We start from the raw sequence: 21,540 nt of genomic DNA on the forward strand, positions 1-21,540 counted from the left end.
TTCCAGTTCCTCTAGCAGCAGGCTTTCCAAGGCGGGGACCAGCTGCCAGCCACAAGCCCCTCTGGAATATCGCCGTGCCCACCTTCCCGATACATGGAGCAAGTGCCACGCTGGGCAACAGTGCTCACTCCCATTTTAGTTTGGCTAATTCCTTTTCTATTTTAGTCATTCCCCCCCCTCCGTTTTTGCCAATTCAGTTATCTCCTGGATTCTCCCTATCTCTAATCTATGTGGCTCTTTCTCTGATTCACTGTCACTGCTCGTTGCTCCAGGGCCTCCTCCTTTAGCTGCAACAGGCTTCGTTTCCATGGGTTCCATTTTGGCGACTGTTCCTTACATTTTACTCCTCCCTGACTGCCTCAGGAACATCGGATCTTTTGGCCAACCTGTCCTGTTCCATTTAAACTACCTGCGATCCTTGTTAAAACTCCTCATTTCTTTACCATAAATTTTTACCTCCAGGGGGGCAAATTCTTTTTGTTTAACTTTGTCTTTTCCTTTTATTTTCTATAAGCCTCTCCACCGCACCTTCTTACATTTATCTCAGAAGGGCTGCGGCCACAATTAAACTCCTTTTTTCACACATGCATAGCTGCAAGTGTTCTCTACCCGGGATTTTTACCTCCAGACCACCATACTGCACAATTCTCTTTTTTGTGAACCGTTTGCACTGCTTACTCACATCACAGGAAGGGGTGGGGTTTGGGTTAGTCTACCTGTAGCAGTACAAAAATGCAAGAGTCCAGTAGCATTCATAAGACTAGCAAAATTTGTGGTAGGGTATGATATTTTGTGAGTCACAACTCATGAAAGCTCATATCCTATCACAAATATTATTAATCTTATAAGTGCTACTGAATTCTTGCTATTTACCATTTTATTGTATGATAAATTTTAGCGAATTTATTTGGGGCAAAATATCAGAGCTTTGCCATTTTTATAGAATTTTCACAGATCATTAAGTGAATAAAAAATTATTAAACAGAAATTTCCATACTGATATATCGGTTTCATGTTCCACATCATTTAACCATTTTCCCATGTATTTTAAGTTGGTGTACTATATTGATCTATTAACAAATATAAGTTGAATAGCAATTCCTTACCCCCTTCTGTCAACAGTATCTTACAACTAGTCATTTTTCTTAACCTTCCTTCTCGTCTTATATAAGTAACTAAAACACATTTCATAATAACATTTAGTAGAATGTCATAAGGAACAACCCCTTCATTATGAACGAGGGAGTTATAGTTGAAGCAACCTAATTTTTCCAATTAATAAACTTCCTAAGCAAGTTTAAACTTTAAATTTAAGCCTTGAAAACATATTTATATATTCAGGTTTTTATGGTTAATGGACCATTTGGTTTTACTGTATTTGTCTAATTTATCTTCTCTTTCCGATAGCATTTTTGATATTTTAATTATATCTTGATTTTATTTGATCTGTGCTTTGAGAACGGTTATATTGAAATAGAAGCTGCACATTTTCCAAATAAATAAATGGGCTGGATAGTAAGTACTGTTGGTGTTCTATACATGCAACAGTGCTTTCTCACCTCTCCCAACCTGAGACCTTGAAAAACTTGCATCTAAGAGTTGGAGGTCCATCCAGAATGGTATGAGATGTGCCTCAGGCTAAAGCAAACTGTAGTAGGAAGGGAAAATAATCAAGTATTTCTTTTCTGATTTACTTTTGTAACTCCATCTTAAAATTCTTAATATTTTAAAGATATGAAATTTGTTTTTACAAAGCTTTTAGACTTTCGTAGAATAAGAAATGTAGGTATTCTAATTCAGTGCAAATTAAAATAAATGTAGATGTCCCTCTGAAGGTGACCCTACCTTTAGGACAACAAATTTAGTCTATATGATTCGGGAGATGTATGCTGTCACTTACCAGATGCTGGTTAACCACATATAACTTATTCCTATCCAAGTGACCTTTTCAAGGATGAGTGGAGTCCAAAGTATGGTAAATGAGTTGTGTTTCCTCATCTGGTGTGACAGATGTTTGATTTTCTTGGCATTTGCGGGAATGGACAAACAATTACAACTGGCACAGCTTATTCGTCAGGAGTAAAGCAGCTACCTTGCAGCATGCATTAACCATCATTTCAGTATGATGAATCTAACTGTTCATGTTGCACTCACATAACTTTATCAATATTTGGGAAGCCATAAGCAGGGAAAAGCTGTTCTGGGAAAAGGTCATTTCTTCTCAACATGTTATGCTCCTGTCCCATCAGGATGATTTAAGGAGCTTTTCAAAATCAACATCCACTACAGTCATAAAAATAGTAAGTAGAATTTTAGCTGCATGTCACATCACCGCTGGACTGATTTCTTTAGCTCTGGGTGCTTGTGCAGATCAGTAATTGTCCACAAACTGGCTTTTTGCCAGTCAGCATAGGAGAGAACCCTGCACAGCCCCACTTGTTCGTTCATTTTTATTTCTTATTCAATTATTTTGAAGTTTGTGATAGACGATCTCTTGAAAATCTAGAAAAACTGAGTTTTCTAGGTAGGTGAATCGGGCAGAGGGATGATGGGAAAACCTCAGACCGCACCTGTAGGGTCTAGAAAGAAGAACTGTAGTTCTGTTCAGTTGTTACATTCTACTGTGCATATGGGACAAACAAGCTACATGTGACCCTCCTGATATGTGTAATCACCATTTCTTATGAAAGGAGCAACGTGCGTATATTCCAGCTTCATAACATGCATACTAGACTCCAGATTAATCTGGGGACTGAGATGCATCTACCATGGCAGAAAATCCACACATTGCCTCTTTCAAAAGAAATGGCAATTGTACATATTCAGAGTTTCACATGTAATGCTTTTATTCCACACATGCAGTCAGGGTGCAAGAAACTTAACTGAAAAAGGCTTGTGTTAGTGAAGGGGTAGGCAGATGTGTGTTTCATAAAAGATGAAGACAGCAAGCCATAAATGTGGAATGATCGGTAAGAAAGTTATTTTGAGATAATCAGGAAAACTGTTGCATGCATTTATACCATGTATGTTTTCCTGGTCGCTGTGAGTTGGAAAAAGTGCGTAAGAGATAAGGGAATAAGGCTTCGGAGTACCATCTCTATGAGGAAAAGTGAAAGAGCTTGGGGGTTTTCAGTTCAGAAAAAAAAGATAAATAAGGGGATAGCATAGGCTTCATAGAATTATACATGAGGTGAAGAGTGGTTAGAAAGAACATTGTGATTTTCATCATCAATGTAGCATCAGAAACATGGAAGTGTTCTTGGGAGCTGCAGGCATTCATGAACAACAGATCTAGTGATTCAGAACCAATTTAAAAAACAGTCCACAATCTTTCTGTTCTCATAGAAATTGAGAGGTTTAGGTAATGGGAGAATTTCATTTCTTTGATACATATTTTTGCTAATATTCCAACTTGGAGCATCACCAACAGCATGAAGCACATGTTAAAATAAACAATATTAGCTTAAGCAGGACATTAAAAAGGCCTGCTGAACTCGATATTCCTTCTCTGTGGCATCAGTGTTAAATACCTGACAGAATGGTCAACTAAGCCATCTTTCTCAGGGCACAATTCAAAATGCTGGTTCAAGGATGCGTTGGGCTGTTCCTGCATTGGGCAGGGGGTTGGACTAGATTGTCTGTAAAACCCCTTCCAACTCTATGATTCTTTAAAAAATTTTAATAGTGTAGAAATTTTATTTAAAAGGAAAAGATATAGCAACAGACAGTGCAGAAAGTGCAAACAGAAAAGTAAACTTATATAAATACTATATTTGAGATTGAGACTTACACAAACTTATATAAACACTACATGTGAAATTAGTTTGAAACTTATACAAGCACTGCATTTAATTTTTTTTAAAAAATATATTCAAAATTTGTCATAACTGAAATTGTGTAATGGCTCTCCTTCCCTCTCCTTGGTTACTTATACTGATACCACACTGGCAGTTTTAACCTCCCTGCCCTGTTGGTCCGAGGTGTTGTGTAGAGGCAAAATGAGCTGCCTTGTTTATGTTTAAATGATCTATCTTGTGGTTGCAACCAATGTTTTAAATTGTTTTTAAATTTTTGATGTCAATCTGCTCTGAGCCTGCTTGCGGGGAGAGCGGACTATACATTAAATAAATTAATTAAATTATACAAACTATAATATCAACTTTTTTGGATACTAATTTCAGTTTTATCTTCTTATCTTTATACTGTTACCTTAAATAATTTTAATTTTGCCTTAGTCAAAGAAATCCTTCAATTTTTCCCAAAATTCAGCTATTGGTATATTATGTATACAAGTAGTTAATTTGGCCATTGATGCATATTCACAAATCTTATCTATACTCTGACACATCAGGGCATATATCTGTTTTCCAGAAAATATGATTCTTACATATAGGCCCTAAATGGCTTGAGGATGGGAGAGGAGAGACCTGAAGGACCATCTCCTCTCGCACTGTCCAGCCCACCAGTTATTTGCCACCCAAGTCATGTTCAGAGGTAAGATTTGTTTTTCCCTGTATTCCCTTCCCCTCCTCCTGACAGCCCCTACTTCCCATTTCCTTTTCCCTTTCACTGTTTCTCATTTCCATTCACTAACTTTTTTATCTATCCCTCCCACTTGCAGCTTTATTTCTACACTGTCTTTCTCCCCAATGAAGACCCATAGTGGCTTACATCATGTTTCTCTCCTCATCAGCAATCCTCCAAGGTAGATTAGGCTGATAATGCCTGGCCCAACAAGCTTCAACAGCAGAATATGGATTTGAACCAGGGCTTCCCAGACTCTGTTCTGACACCAACCACTACACCAGACTGGCTTTCAGTGTTCCTTCCTTCCCTCTCCCTAAGAGAGAGGTGTCTGGCCAAGTTGTAAAAGTCATGTGGTAGCTACGGCCGAGCACAGCCAAGTCATGCATATTGTGCAGATGCTGCTGCTGGGCGCAAGTTGTGGGGCATCACATCATGCCATAGCTACCACCAAACCTGTGTGAGTTGTGTGTGTTAGCAAGTTTCTTGTTGGGTCCAGCCCAGCTGAGTCCTCCCTCCAGGGCAGGAAAGATTAGGGCAGTGGTGGACTAGGAGGCCAAAATAGCCCTTCCTCCTGCCTTTTACTGACAAACCAATCTTTGAAGATTGGCAATATTGTTATGACTGCCTATCAATCCACACGATGGCCAATGATATCCGAGAGGGTGCTGCTTTGCTAAAAGTACAAGTGCTGCTTCTATTTTGTATTTTAATTTTTTCTTTTAATTTCAGATTTTTCTACAAACTTGGGTTTTTTTTTTCAATTTTGGAGAAATATCTGTCTTGTCCGTGGCACTAGTCTTTGGCTTTAAGTACCCACAGATGGGGCCATGTTGAGGACTGGATATATTAAAGCAGTGTGGTGTAGTAAACCCGGTCCTTTTTTCTCTCTTAAAAAAAAAAAAGCAACAGAACTCATGGATGTTTGCCATCATGGGAATTCTATCTGGGTGGTAGATTGCGCTTCGAATATATGGTTTAAATAAATGCATAATACATTAACAGAAAAGCACAGCCCTTTTGTCCCTGACTTTGTTTATACTCTTAAGCACCATGTGAAATAATTAGCACACTATTGCTAAATGTTTGACAGGACCTCCAAAATCCAGTCAAAGGAGATGCCAGAATTGAGTCCCAGCTTTTTAAAGAGGAATGAACCCATAGCATTTTATTTCATGCAAGGGCAGTACCACTAACCACTGCCATTATAATTATAATAATATTCAAATCACTCCAGCCTCAGCACCAATCAACACCTGTGAGGGAGAACCAGCAGTATTGGAGTAGGCATATGAGTCCAGTGATTGGTCATAACTTCAGTAGTTCTGCAAAGTATTTGGTTTGTTCTCATTAGCATCTTTTACCATATCCCAAGTCATTTTTGAGCAAGTTATTTTAGTTTCCAAGTGCTGCCAGAAATATAGGTGGTTGTGTTAAATTTGCATACAAGTTACATTTATGTATGCTACTAAAATGAGTGTAACTTTTTGTTGACGGGGGGATGTCTTACATTCAGGGTACATTCAGGGATGTCTTACATTCTTCCTTTCAAATAGTATTTTTCAAACCAGTGACTACGACTACATTTTCTGTGGGACAAACTGATCTTTTCTGTGGAATATAAATTCTCAGAGAAAAAATTATGATCTTTGAAGCCAAAGCTCTGAAACTATTCCCTTCCCCCACTACATTATTGACAAGTGCCATGCAAGCACTAAATGTTAACGTGTCTCCATTTGCAGTTGTTCAAAATCCTTGTGTAGATCTGGCACAGACTATAAGAATTAGTCAAACTATCACTGTACCTAGTTATTCCTCTCAATAAGCAGCCTGAACTCCATTTCATCAGAGTATGGATGGACTTTTTGGTTTGCATTCTGACTAAACTGGCAATTCCCCATTGCTGTTGCAGACCACCCCCATGTCTGCAACAGCATCCTCTATCTCCCAGGAAGAACATTTCATGGGCCAAAGTGGGAGGGAAGAGGCAAGAAAGTTCCGTTCCACTGATGGAAAAGTCTGGCTCCAACCCACTGTTTCTAGTTGTTGTCTTGCAATCATAGCAGTCTGTAAACAAAATAAAATCCATTACAGTGCATTTTTATATTTAGCTTTTATTTACAAACATATCCAGTGTAGGTAAATATTGGTTGCACCTTTTCTTCCACTGAAAAAGGAAAGCTGTTTGTAGAATAATTTCCACTTCCAATCTGAAAGAAAAAGAAGTATCATGGAAACTGAGACAAAGCCCTTTTATGTGCACAAATCATAAACATGCAATTTTTCATCCTGCAACCTGATCTAGGAAAGTCATTATTTAGAAAGGGACTAAAATTGCTTCCATTGAATAATGTGAAACAAAATCTGAGAAAAACAGTCAGTTTTGATTATTACATACTGGAAAAGCTTTCTATATGAAACCAAGATAAAGAACTGGGACAACTACAGTATATTTTGTCACATAAATGCTTCTATGAAGTCATAGGACTGGAGCCAACGAAACAGCACACTACAGGTGTTCACAGTGGTAGTTTTTCTCAGCCTTCCCCTTACTCCAGTTATCACCCACCCACCCCTGGTCAATCTTCTGCTACTTTCTAGTAGAATAAAGGCTAAATATAGTGTGTGTGCTGTGAAGTCACGGCTGACTTATGGTGACCCCACTCGGTTTTCAAGGTAAGAGATATTCAGAGGTGGTTTGCCATTGTCTGCCTCTGTGTAGCAATCCTGGCCTTCCTGGTAAGTCTCCCATCCAAATACTGACCAGGGCTGACCCTGCTTAGCATTCAAGATCTGATGAGGTAGGGCTATCCAGCCCATCCAGGTCAGGGCACTAAAGAAAATACCAAATGATACTTACTGTTTTACTTCTTCAGCAGCTGGTGTCTTACTATAATAAAGGGAAGGGCAAACCCACTTCCAAAGAAGACTGCCATCATTCCCAATAATCGCCATTTATTTTCCACCGAAAAAGGAAGGTTCTGGAGGAAAAAGAATTTTGAAGTTACCTGAATTTTGAAGTTACTTGGTTGCCAAGTTACCAAGAATTTTGAAGTTACCATGTTACTAGGCAAATGTTGGTCTGGCCCAAAGCCAAAGGAAAGCAATGGAAGCCTAAATATACATTTTGAGTTTGATTCCACCTAAAATTCCATACATGCCAGGTGAGGGGACATTCACCTATCCCCCCTCCCATGGCAGATGTTAAGATTCTCCCTCAAGCTATTTCTAGAGGTCCTTTCACTCTCCAGAAGGATTTCAAAAGGCATTTCAGGCTGCAGCAAACAATGAAATTCAACCGTGTTAAATATACAAGACCTATTTCTTCTCGTTATGCAGCAGCTAAAGCACCCCCAACCATTTAAAAATAATCTCAGACTTTGTGTACAATACCAAATAATAATGGAGATTGAATATTTGAAATACTTCTGTTTCAGGTATATTCTGGCCAGCCTTAGGATACAAGTAGTGATTGATCCTGGTTGAGAATATGGCCTTGATATAGTATGAAGCATTACTAGTCATCTCAGTCTCCAAAGGAACTTAAAGAGGCATCTTCTGAGTACAGATCCAAAAAAATGAAACAGGTACATCAGAAAGCGTTTACAGTATCATCATTATTCATACTGTTATGTTCTCATCATTTGTACCTCTACAAACTAGGATGCCAAAGAAGGAAAGTTCTGTTGGGCAGTACAGACAAACGAAGCTTCTTTACTACAGATCTATTAGTCAGTGTTGTGTACACCTACCAGCAGAAGCCATCCAGGTCTTCCATATCACCTATTTAACCTTTTAACTTGAGTGCTTGGGATCGAACTAGGGGCCTTTTACATGCAAAGCAGATGCTCTATCACTCAGCCACAGCTCCTCCCCAAATACCCCAGAGCTACACCAGACTGCTGTGAGCTCAAGAGTGACAGGATACAGAGAACTGCATTAGTTCAATCCACACTCCGGTAAAGCTTTATGTTTCTCCGATTAGAGCATACTTCCCTGTATCACAAAGCAATCTGGTCTTGATACTGGGGCTGTGTGTCAAAAACAGCTCGTGACAGGGCAGGGGGCATTCTATGCAGTCCTCCTGTAGTCCCCAGGCTAAAAGCTAGTCTGACGCTACAGAGCCACATACACCAACGTCAAGACGCTGAGTACAATACAGTTGCAAGTCTCATCTACTACACCGTATGCCTCGACATCAATGTGATTACGTGGCCAGGCTCCATGCCGATCTCCATGTATCAAGATTTTTAAACAGCAGCAGCAGCCCCGCCCCCCCCCCCCCGCCCCCGAACACGGTTTGCGTAAAATGTAGGATTCAAACCACTGAGTCCGAAGCGAGGGTTGCCCCGTCTGGATGAGGAAATTTTTGAAGATTTGGGGGTGCAGCCTTGTGGAGAGCGGGTTTTGTGGAGGATGTAGGGCCACAGAGGCCACCTCCTACAGCAGCCATTTTCTCCAGGGGAACTAATCCCTGCGGCCTAGAGATCAGTCCTAATTCTAGCCAGATCCACAGGCCCCGCCCCGAGGCTGAACTCGACGGACAAGGCGCAGAGATGTCTGGTGGGCCCTTGCTACCGAAAAGCACGCCCCCCCCCCCCACCCGCCCCCGGGCGTTGATCGTGCCTGGTTTATTTAGAACGTCTGCATATCATTTCACGTGACAGTCCCCGGCATTCGAAGCTGGCCGCGACCCGAAGCAGCTCAAACCAACCCACGAGGAAATGGAGAGATGGGAGTGACGATGTGACACCCCGCGTGAACGAGGCGCCTTCAAGGGCTTCTACGCAGCCTGTGCGGCCTCGGAGGCTCCTGCTTTGATAAGCCGCGCGTGTTAAAGGGAGTGAGGGTCGAGTTTTCTTTTTTCTCGTCTGCTCTTCCCCATACCTTTCCGGGGCCCTCCTCATAATGCGAACGGCGCACGCCCGAGGTGGCGAACCGGCGGACACCGACGCCCAACATAACGCAGAAGAGAAGCAACAGCCACTAACACGAAGCCTCCCGCACGACCTTCAACGGAGGCGCAACCGCCCGGCCCCGCGATATTACGCGAGAAACGACGGCGGCCTCAGAAGCATCGCTGGTGGAGCATCATGGGAGTTGTAGTTTCTGGCTTCGCTCTTACGGCCGTTCGAAGCGCGCATAATGGATCAGGCTGTAAAAGGGGCGGCGAAGGGAATGTCTTCCTTCGCGTAGTTCTAGGAGAAAAGAGGCCCTCGGTCTTAAGCCATTGTTGGATTGTTTATATTAATGGGCTTTAACTTGCCTATATATTTTCTTTTCAGTACTTCAGAGCTCTTCAGCCCCATAAACGCTGGGAGTGGGTTGGGGTACATGTGGGCGGATGGGCCGTCGCAGAGAAACGGCCCTGGGAGCCCGGGCTGCCCTGTTGCGTCCGTCATGAGGCGGGCAAGCCCCGTCACTTGAGGCTACAGCTGAGCACGGATGACACATATTCTCAGTAACACGTTAACCTAATCCTGTATATTATGTACAGTAAAATAAATGGCAATTGAAATTATGATGAAAACGTGTTGATTAAAAGTATGTCGTTATCTAGAGATAATTGTCCCAATAAAATTCTGTCCAACTTTATAACTTTAGAGTGTACTGTAATAATTAAATATCTCGTAGGTGATGTTTCTGGCTAGGCGTTTTTTAATGTCAGCAGTTATAGTCACAAGCAAGTACTTGTACTTTCTGTGATAGTAAGTTTCTTGCCCAACATCAGAGAAGTTGTTCAGTTCTTTAAACAAGCAGCAATTCTCAGAAGTCCATTTGTTTCCAGATGCGATTGAACCACCCAAATCCGTGGCCTGTTCTGCCTCAGGCCCAATTCAGAAGAAGCAGACAGACAGAGTCCGATGAGGAGAGGAAACTGAGTTACTTTATTCGAATAAAGGGAAGACCCATCGTTCTTCAGAGGTCTGAGAAACATTACATCAACTTTTATCACCTTGGGTTCATTATGTATTCAGTAAGTTATTGGTTGAGTTAAACTTTTCCGCAGACCTCATCCTGCCCTTACAGAATGCCTTTTATCTATGTTTACAGCTCAATAATTCTGAATCTCATTGAGCTAAAAATAGCATGTCTAATTTTGAAATTGTCAAGGCAACCTCTCAAGTTTGATGAAGATGTAGAGGATAAAGGTTGGTCAGGAGTGAAAGCAACTTAAATGTTTTTCCAGTACTGTTTCACTCAGAGGGGCTCAAAGCAGACGATGGGAAGTACCATTTTTGCTTTTTTCTTACCAACAGTTCATATTGAGTCTGTACCAACTTACTTTCATCCATAATGTCACTTTTATTTTAGTATTTCTGTTTGCTGATTTGTTTCTGAGTTCAAGATGCTAGATTCTTACTTTTAAGTACCATTGCGGCCTGTGAACCATGATCTCTACCCATGTCACCTTGTGGAACAGTTCTGTTGTTTAGAGTAACAACTATAGGATATCCTCTCTTGTAGTCACTGCTAGATGTAAAGCTTTTCAGTGGCTGCTCTGGTTTTACGGAATAGTCTTCCTTAAGTAGTTAGAATGGCTTCCATTTTGCTGAGATTCCAAAAGGTGTGCGAGGTGGAATTATTCAGGGCTTTTGGCGCTGTCACCAAATTTTTAATATGTTTGCTAATTAATCACTGTTGTTGGAAGAGGAGGATCCAGCACTGTCTGCCTCCTCAGGTTTCGGAGGGGGACAAACCAAAGAGTTAGAAAGATAGGGAGGTCAGGGCACTGTTTATTTTTTGCTATTGCTTACTGCTCTGACTGTCCTTTAAACTGCTGATTGCTATTCTCAGGATTTCCTCCTCCTGACTTCCTCCCTCCCTCTCCTCTTCCTGGGTTTGTTCCAGGCAACACCTCTCTCCTTCTTCTCCCTCCATCTTGGCAGCATGGATGCAGGCCTTGTCCTGCCATCCATGTCCATCCTTAGACTAAATAGGTAGTTAGGATACATCTCTCCTCCTTCCTGTCAGAGTATGGAGTTCCTGCAATAAAGAACTCTTATTACTTTTCTAAATATAAACCAAGTGTTTGCTTTTATTATTTTCATTCCTGCACACATGCCAGCCAGCAGAACGAGCTCACAACCACCTATAATCATGCTTCCTATGCCTCATGACACAATAGACTCTGCTAACTGCCCAAACATGGAATCCTTTAATTAGGTTTCTGGGGCCTAAATAAATAACGATTTATTTATCAACTGTAACACACCTTGAGTTTGTTTTCGGAGAAAGGTGGATAAAAAAATGCCCTTAATTAATTTATAGTTACGTTTCTATGTAAAGGGTGTGCATAATCCTACTGATTTAAAAGTGCAACTCTGATTAACATAGGGATGTATCACACATGTTTCACACATGGTTTTCTTGACATTAATATTTTTATGTGGTCATACTTAGCATGTGATTCATGTCATCTGAGAAAAATATGGGTGTCTGTTTTATTTACTTTGGTTATCCTTTGTCTTTCTCACTGAGACTCAAAGCTAATTATGGAATAATAATAAAAATGCAGCATAGGCCATTATGATAATACAGTAAACAATGCACTAAACTTGGATTTTACCATTATGTTACAATACAGTAATATTGTATTACACCATTAGAAAAGAATGAAATAAAACAGTATAATATACTATAATTTATGCAAGGGGAGGAAGAGGAAACTGCTTAAACTGTCCAGACAATTCCTCCAACTAATTAAGGAGACTGCCTGTTTTGGTAACATTGTAGTTTGTTCCCATGAGGAGGGATGAATCCTCACCCTAATCTGCATAACCATGAGCCTTTGCAGCAACATGGGACTCCCTGTTTAAACCCGCAAAGATACTTTCGGCTACTGGCCTGTCCTTGCATTGTGCCTAAAAGCGAGAAGAAAGGGAAGGATAGATGCTGTTTTTTTCTTCAAGGGAAGAAACGTAGAGGGAGGATGGCTGTCTCCCCCCGCCCCCCAATTTTTTACTAGTAAAAGTGGAAGACTGGACAGGTTGGTTGTTGTGGGTTTTTCGGGCTGTATTGCCGTGGTCTTGGCATTGTAGTTCCTGACGTTTCGCCAGCAGCTGTGGCTGGCATCTTCAGCTGCTGGCGAAACATCAGGAACTACAATGCCAAGACCACGGCAATACAGCCCAGAAAACCCACAACAACCATCGTTCTCCGGCCGTGAAAGCCTTCGACAATACACTGGACAGGTTGCTGGCTGCTAGTCTTCTTTCCTGAATAATACCATTAAGCCAGACCTGAATGAAAATGAAGAAAACAAAATGAAGGAGACATTTTTCTCAAACCCACATGTGCTCACCCATATGGTTGTTGCTGGCGTTTCCTTGCATTGTTTGTAAAAACACACAGAAGAGGATGGCAATGGCAATGCTGGCACCAATGGCACTGTGCCATCTGCTGCTCCCCTCCCTGGTGCAAAGCAAATGTTTTCTGATTTGATTCCTACAAGCCACTCAATGCCAATGCCTTGAAAACATGTACTCATGTGCACTGTGCACATCCCCTTCCCACCAATGAACTTAATGCTAAGGGTTCAGTATTCCCCTTCTGGATCCAATTGGTTGCATGCTGCGTGCAGACCCATAATTTGGAGTTGAATAGCCACCACCCAGCTGTGTATCTTGTCCAAGAAGTGCATGTTAGCATCCAGCTAGTCATTAGGTTAAAGAATGTTTGATTCCGGTGAGGACATGTAAAGCTGTCTCCAGGACCATGCCCTCCCTTCAGATAGGCTTTAGTCATCTTCTTAACCCAGCCTGTCACTCTCTCTTGATGAGATTATTTAGATAACATGGACAGGAGCCAAATACACAGGTGGCAGTTTATATTTCTCCAAGCATCTGAGAGCCAAGCTACAAGTGACGCCTTAAACAGGTTAGACACTTGTCAGCTTCCCTCAAGTTTTGATGGGAAATGTAGGCGTCCTGGTTTTACAGCTTGGCTCTCCATTACAGCTGCAAGACCACGATGCCTACATTTCCCATCAAAACCTGAGGGAAGCTGACAAGTGTCCAACCTGTGTCAGGCGTCACTTGTAGCTTGGCTCTTAGTATCCTCATGCTGGGTTTAAGTCACTTAGTTCACTGGGACTAAGTTAATGTATATAGGACTGCAGCTTTAGGATCAGGATTTAGATTCACACATCATGGGCTGTATTGATTTAAAAATGTAAATACCAGCCCTGCTCCCCCCCCCAACACACACACACACACACACACACACACACACACTGTCCAGAAACTATCCTTTCCTTCTTTCAAAAACAAAACATTTGTTAAGAAGGCCTGAAGGGCTGACAATTTCAGCAGTTAATCATCCAGGTCAGTTTTCTGCTTCATAAAAATGAGCAACATTGTAAATGATAGCTCATTGCATTTTGTATGCAAGTAGTCATATGTGGTAACCACCGGGGTTGCAAAAGATTTTCCTTCCTGCACAAGCCGAAGCGCTATGCAGAATTTCATTTCACAGCTGGACACCCTCCAGAGCAGTATGAAACTGCCAATTTTTTGCTCTGAGCATCTGAATGCAAAAATGGGTAGTTTGGCAAGCGTATATTAACCACGTGTGTGATCCAGCCTGAGAATATCACACAGAGAGCTAACACAGTTTTTGCCTGCTCAATTAGCCATATCTGACAACTCTGAAAGCTGTTTCAAGCAAAATACTTCAGTTTCCATTAGCTGCTATTGTTTCTAATGCAACATTTTTTACTGCTGTAAAAGGCAAAACAAGCAAACAAGAACTACAGTGTATTAGATGGGCAGAAGCTGTGAATTTAGTAAAATTAGTCAAATGCAAAGCCTATATGAAAAGTTTGTTTTTCTACCTGCATTATATGAAGCTGTATCATTGGGTTTCCCTGGTTCAAGCCTGAACCAAACATGGGGAAAGAAGAAGTATATTGACAAAGGGAGACCGTTGTTCCTTCCTAATATTAAATAATAGTTTTAATCCTATGATGAGCTTTTTGCATGCTACCTAGTTTGCGACTAAACAGTAAATAAACCTACATTATCTTGTTCAGGTGAACACTTAAACTGGTGAAGAGGTAGAATCTGGGAGACCCAGGTTTAATTCTCCACTTTGTCATGGATGATTGCTGAGTGACCTGCTGGGGCTGGTCAGACACTCTCAGACTAACTTACCTCACAGCTTGTGAGGATAAAATGGAGTCGAGGAGAATAATGTAAGACACTTTGGTCTCTATTGGTGAGAAAGGCAGGAGATAAATTAAATAAGTAAAGTAAATTTGGACCCTAGTTTGCCAAAAAAAATGTTGTTTGAAAAAAGAGAAAGAATTCAGAGAGCAACTAATACCATCAGAAGCAAAAAAGCCATTTATTGATAACCAACAGTACAATCCCCTGGACAGTTGCTCCACTTTAAACTCATCCGTTTCAATGGATCCAGACCAGAATAACTGTGCATAGGATTGCATTGTTAGATCTCAACAATCACATAGAAAGTTTTGCATATTTAAGATGCTAGATTTTCCATTTTATGGACTAGATGTGATATAAAATTAGCATAAAATGATGTGGCCACCAATTATGTAGAGGATAGGATCATTGCAAACAGATTGCAAGAAAAAGATGAACCAAAGAGTAACTTCAGGAAAAATGAGACCCACTTGATATAATGCTGGATGGCATGGGATTTGCACAGATGCCCATTATTATTATGTGCCCTTTGCTAAGAAAGGCAGGGACCATGCTTTGCATTATGTGGAGATCCACAGAAAGTTTACTCTCCTCTCTTTCTTGGCCAAGTGCCTTATGAAGAAAAGAGGCATTTGGTTGGTATGGTAGTTTGCTGCCTTTAAAATGACCCAGAGCAAAACCTAAACGGAAAACTAAACAAAATTACACCATCCTAAATCCATTGACATCAATGAGCACTGAATGGCATAACTCTGTTTAGGATTGCACTGTGAGGTTTCTGACCTTGTTCTCCCTCAAGCACAAATCCAGCTCCTGCTCAAAGAAAGAGATTTCTTAAGGAAATAATATCAAACCACCTTTCAGACAGTGATATAATTTGTGGGGTTGTGTTGAATATATGAGGAACTATGGGGAGAGGAAATCTGGCATCCTGACTCTTGGCTGCAGCTGTATTGGTAATTTGGGGGTGGGGGTAGGGATGATTTTTAAGGTATAATCAAACCACATCTGACCCAGGTAGTACATCCCTGTCAGGTCATCAACAAACAAGGCCTCTTTATTCCTTGGGCTACAGATTATGAAACTGTACCTGGACCTAGCTTGGCCATTGTGAAGGATCTGACAGATAATATTCCTCATCCAGCTCCTTAACGTTACACTGAACTCGAACTCACCACGAAATGCTTTCTACATGCTGTATTCCAACATTTTAAATGCTCCCTTTCTGTAACCAGTTACAGTGGAGACTATGAGTTCCCTTTTAGTTTCAGATTGATGAGCATCCAACAAAGCTATTGCTTTGTTACAATATGCTAGCTCAATTCTGGAAATCATGAAAAAACTAAGAGAACCAATTAAATGATACTAATTTTTTTACTGCATGCCAGATTGAAAATTTGTTCTCTTTATTTTGCACATACTACTGCCAAATAATGGAAATGGTAACTTTTGTGAGCTGCCTGAGAGAGAATGAGTACAATAGTTTTTGCTTTGCTATCTAAACAAATGTGGCAATCCAAAACCTGCTCTTTGAACATTTTAACTGCATCTGCTTCCAGCGATGGGGAGTCACAGACTAATTTAAGGGGCAATCCAACTTTATTTCAGTTTGAAAATGTACAGCTGAAAAACACAATCAAAACTCATACAGTGTAAACATTTTTTTCATTTCAGATGTCAGAATTGGTCTGCATGCTGCTCCACAGCAACAAACAAACATGTGGACCAATCAGTAATTTTGTATGAGGGGGAAGCATTAAGACACACATTTTCTTCTTGTAGATTGAAATAGTCCAGTCCAGCAAATACTGCAGCAAGTGACTATTTGGGTTGTTTGTTGCAGGTCTTAGGGAAACTAATAAGGCAGGTTTAAACGGATTGCGGATGCCCTTATAAATATTTTACTGGTTAATAACTATTCCAATAACAATATAGGATTTTAATAGACTGTCTTCTTGGCTTTCCCCATGCTAATTTACAATATTTATAATTATTACCATACTTGGGGAAGCCAGAAAACAATATATTATTTTGTAGTCTTATAGAGAAGACTTGAAAAGATTTAACAGGTCTCTTAAAATGAAGTATCTGATTGAAATATCATTTGAACTGTAGCAGGCTATTGTGTTCCCAAGAATTGAGACCAGACAGAATCTTCAGGAAGGAATGATGTTTATTGCCGGCAGAGCACAGCGTGACTAGTGCCACAAAGAACTGAGCTCCAGTATAAGGAAGCAACCTTTCTGATATAGCATAGCTTACAGTTACATCACAGAAGGTGGTTACCCACTAGCTAACGGTTACAATTTGCTGTGGCTGCAATCTTACAACATACTTACAACATACAGTTTACCATATTTTAGCCTCATCATCAAGATCATTGCCCCAGACATGACCTTTTCTTAGTGCGGCATAAATTCAGAAAAATTCTCTCAAATCATCAGTTTTATCTTTTAAGCAGTCTATTCTGAGATACACAATGCTATAACTTCCTCTTTTTTCGAGCTACAGGTTTCCTGTTTCAACAGTATCTAGCTGACTTGACAGCTATATTTTGCTCTGAAGAAGGATTTTATTTAATCTTTCTAAATGTTAGTTAATCAGAACAATATTATAACACTTATTAGTTAATAATCAATATAATATAAAACATTTTCCTTGAGGCCTGCTACAGAACAAGATGTAAAATTCAAGTGCCTTGTCATTCCTGACATTCATAAAAATAAATTACTGTGCATTGTTTGACTCTCATTATTTTCGAATGCCAAACACACACACAAAAAGAATGTGATGCCAATCTGACTTGGTTTCTGGAAGTATGTAAGCCGTTTTTTTCTAGAACAAGAATATAAACCCACATCCAAATCAACAGTTCAGGAAAAAATGCATATACATTTTTGATTTGGTAGATAACTATCAGACACACTGAACAATATCCTCTTAGTAGACAGTATATATAAAAGTGGTTTGTTGAAACTGGGGATTTTTAATGGTGGTACTTGCTTAGTACAGGCACATTTTAGGAGGCTCTACCAAGTCCTGAGGGGGGAACTGGTGGAACTCACTGCAATCATATGGATGAGTACTGGTACCTTTTAAAGAAACAAAGCACTCGAACCATAGTTGTGCTCAATTTCCTTCTACTCTCAATGAAGTAACATGAGAACCTCCATGTTGGCAAGCAAGGTTGTCACATGTCAAAGGATACAAACGGTTTCAAGGTAAGAGAGCTGCATGGCCTTTCTGTAAAATTTCCACAAGTTATCTTAAAGCTGAGAATGTTCACATTTTGATATACGAACATTTTGACATTTGATATGACACTACCATTTCCACACAATAGCAGTTTTCCTGAATATGTTGACTGCACAGCTGTTACTAAGATACCCAAATACCACTGCCTCAGCAGGTGCTGCCACTGTTAGTAAACTATTTTTTCTTAGTAAAAACAATGCAAATTGCAGTTGCTAGGAAATAACCGTTCTTGACTGAGCAAGGATGTCTATTGAATATCTCTGTTCCTGAGAATGCAACAAGGAATGAAACACTAAAGGATTGCTTCTTATATGGAATAAAAAATGCTTAACCAAAGTCTGAGATGGTGTAATGATTGGCAGAAAGTGGAATTGTTGTGTCCAGAAAGACCTATCAAGACATTTTGTATGATGGGAAGAGTAGCTAACTGTTCTGATTGGATGATGCCCCTATCATGAATATTTCTGCTGAATCACTTCTCCTCTTTCTGTTTCTGCTACCTTCTGATGACCATGAAAATTAAAACAAACAGTGCAGCACCAGAAAAAAACAGGTTTCTATTTGCTTTCAAATGTCATAAATAATTCTGTTTGCATTTGTAAGAACATCAACTTTATTTACAAACTGGCATTGTGGTTCATATTGTATCTTGATAGTAAAGTTCTGACCGCAGATCCCTGATATGGAATATGATATTTCTACATGCTGTAAGATTATGAAATAGCAACACAAAGCATAATTGGCCAAACTGGTGCTGAAATATTGGATGCAGCGTCATCCTTTGTAAATTCAGGTTGTCCCATTATGTCTCATTCGTGGCTGCTGTGCCCCTACCTTCCAGATTGCATGGGCTAAAGAACAATAATATAAAGATGGGAAATTGAGTCACTGTTAAAGGAAACTCTTATCTAGTGCTGCTCCTACGTTAAGATCTTCTGAGCATCGTCACATGCTCACATAGTACAATTATTCTTGGCAGATCAACTCGCATCATCAAGATTCGTATGTATTGCAAAGCACAGGCACCCAAGCCGAATCTAAGGAACAATTCTAATACAGAAAACCAGATGGCAAAACAACTAAGATTCTTAGTGAGAAACAGGAGGCAGGCATCCAAGGCTGATGATGCAGGCACTTTATAGAACAGGAAGGGACTGAATGGAGATGAATAAACTTAGGATCTTAGCCTTGCAGTAATGCCAGAATCGGAACCAGTAATTTCAGTTGACCTTTATGCAAAATACAAAGATTTGACCAAAGACACATTTTGCTACCCCATACCAAGGCATAATGGGCTAGTATTGAAGGGACTGATGAAGGCATATGTGATCAGGCATGCAAGGAGGAGCATCTTAGTGATGCCACCTCTCCTGGGACAGAAACACTGGCTATTACTTATTTGTGCCTTCTGTTTAATTTGAATGCATGTAGCACTAAACTTGCCTTTTGACTAGCACTGAGAATTCATTTTTTTAAAAAAACTTTTTTCATGCAAGTAACCCCCTCCCTTGGAAGGGAAGGTGGCATGGTATAGCCCAGTCTAATGAAATCTGGAAGCTAAGCAGGGTCAGTTCTTGGAAACACTGCCACCAAGAAAGACTCTGCAGAGAAAGGCAAGCCACCTCTGCTTCTCAGTTGCCTTGACAGCCCTTTGCTGGAGTTGCCATAAGTCTATTGTAACTTGACAGCATGTGAACACATGCAAAACCCCCTCCCCACTTACAGAACAAAGTATGGTTCTGTTTCAAAATTGTTCTTGTGGTAAACAGAGTATAGTTTAGGAACATGTTTCCAGCTTGAACTTTCACTAGTCTTATTGTAACTTTTTGGAACAGAGCATGGCTTAGAGCCAAACCAAACGAGACGAAATACACTAGTCGCTGCAAGTGTCCAGAGTTCTGTCTGTCCTTACCTTCCCGTGTATCTTTCAGCCCCCAGCAAACTCGTGTTCTTGCCTCCACTTCTTGCACGGGTTTGCAATTAAGCGCCGCACGGGGAGTTCTGGAACTAGTGTCCACCGATGAAACCATAGAGTCGCCATAGAGAAGAGGCGAATATGCTGTGATTTTTCCACTGACATCCGGTTGCTGATTCCGCTATTGGCACCACCACCAGTAGAGGTTACTGTTGTCAGCGTTTAGCTCCGCACAGTATCACGATGGAAAATTGTACTCTCTTAAGCACACCTAATGGCCCTTCTTTTAGGAAGAAGTCTACCGGTGCTGGTGATTTCAGCAAATCGCCACCGCCGCCTCCATTCACTTGCAGGTGTCAGGGATGTCCCGGGGGCATCCCTGACACCACACCGGCGGCCGAGTGAAGGCAGCGTGGAGAGTGGGATTCAGCCTGCAAAGCTCCCCCCCTTCCCGGGCGCTCTCGCTGCTGCAACCCCCATTCACCTGTGGCTGTCAGGGGCGTCCCTGACCCTGGTGGCCGAGTGAAGGCGGCGCTGAGAGCAGGATTTAGCCTGCAAAGGCCCCCCCTTCCCGGGCGCTCTCCCCGCCCACCGCCACCATTCACCCAAGGCTGTCAGGGGTGTCCTTGATACCTGTGAGTGAGTGGAGATGGTGGGGAGAAAGCGATTCAGCCTGCAAAGCCCCCCCCCCTTCCCGGCTGCTCTCTCCGCCTCCACCCCCATTCACCCGCTGCTGTCAGGGGCGTCCCTGACCCTGGCGGCTGAGTGAAGGCGGTGTGGAGAGGAGGATTTAGCCTGCAAAGCCCCCCCTTCCTGGGTGCTCTCTCCGCCGCAACCCCCATTCACCCGCTGCTGTCAGGGGCGTCCCTGACCCTGGTGGCTGAGTAAAAGGTGGCCTGGAGAGTGGGATTTAGCCAGCAAAGCACCCCCCCTTCCTGGGCGCTCTCCCAGCCGCTGCTGCCATTCACCCGCGGCTGTCAGGGGCGTCCTTGATACCTGCGACTGAGTGGAGGCTGCGGGGAGAGAGCAATTCATCCTGCAAAGGCCGCCCCTCCCCACCACCCCCATTAACCCGCAGGTGTCAAGAATGTCCTTGACACCTGCCAGTGAATGGAGGCGGTGGGGAGACAGCGATTCAGCCTGCAAATGCCCCCCCTCCCTGCCACCACCATTCACCCGCAGGTGTCAGGAATGTCCTTGACACCTGCATGCCAGTGGAGAAGGCAGGTTCGCAGACTTCAGCCTGCAACGCCCCCCCCCCCCGTGCTCACCGCCACCTCCATTCGCACTCTGGTTGCAGGGACGGTAACAATTAATTATGCGAGTCATCCGTCATTGTCAGTTTTCAAAGTTTCCTTTGAGCTGGAGGTGTCATTTACTTTTCTTGTGACAATCAGCCCATCATCTCGCAAATTCCATTACCTTTCTGAAAGTGAAAAGTATTTGTGAGGCATATTTGGGTGAGCGCTGCGCTTCACTGCGATCAGAACAAAATTTTGCATAATTATCACATTGACTCAAGTGAAGCATGTCATTGTACAAATTAAAATGATTTTGGTATGAAACCAGCACAGCTATGTGTTTATCCCAGCCAGCCTCTGCACAATGACAATAGCAGTTTGCCCCCACAGTTGGAATAAAGAGGCAGACACAAGACTTTTTATTTTTAGCAACAAT

The 21,540-nt window shown here is 41.6% G+C and overlaps 1 protein-coding gene and 1 non-coding gene across 2 annotated transcripts; both read right to left on the reverse strand.

Annotated features, from left to right (window-relative positions):
- Positions 1-6,618: 6,618 nt before the first annotated feature.
- On the reverse strand, positions 6,619-9,577 carry LOC129346272 (cytochrome c oxidase subunit 7C, mitochondrial-like). The gene is made up of 3 exons (XM_055003618.1): positions 9,412-9,577; positions 7,385-7,505; positions 6,619-6,734 (listed from the first exon to the last, which is right to left on the reverse strand). The coding sequence occupies exons 1-2, from the start codon at positions 9,484-9,486 to the stop codon at positions 7,389-7,391; spliced, it is 192 nt and encodes a 63-aa protein (XP_054859593.1). The 5' UTR covers positions 9,487-9,577; the 3' UTR covers positions 6,619-6,734; positions 7,385-7,388.
- On the reverse strand, positions 8,113-8,174 carry LOC129346653 (small nucleolar RNA Z39). Its single transcript, XR_008598819.1, has one exon. It is a non-coding gene; the product is annotated as a small nucleolar RNA Z39 (small nucleolar RNA).
- Positions 9,578-21,540: the final 11,963 nt, after the last annotated feature.

This window comes from Eublepharis macularius, chromosome 19 (assembly GCF_028583425.1).
Source record: "Eublepharis macularius isolate TG4126 chromosome 19, MPM_Emac_v1.0, whole genome shotgun sequence".
In the NCBI taxonomy this organism is placed as follows: domain Eukaryota; kingdom Metazoa; phylum Chordata; class Lepidosauria; order Squamata; family Eublepharidae; genus Eublepharis; species Eublepharis macularius.

What these genes read in the sequence shown, in the direction of transcription:
- LOC129346272 (XM_055003618.1), bottom strand. Translation starts at nt 9,486, where the DNA reads ATGTTGGGCGTCGGTGTCCGCCGGTTCGCCACCTCGGGCGTGCGCCGT. An exon ending in ATGAGGAGGGCCCCGGAAAG is followed by an intron (nt 7,506 to 9,411) that starts GTATGGGGAAGA and finishes TTTTTCCTCCAG; the next exon opens with AACCTTCCTTTTTCGGTGGA.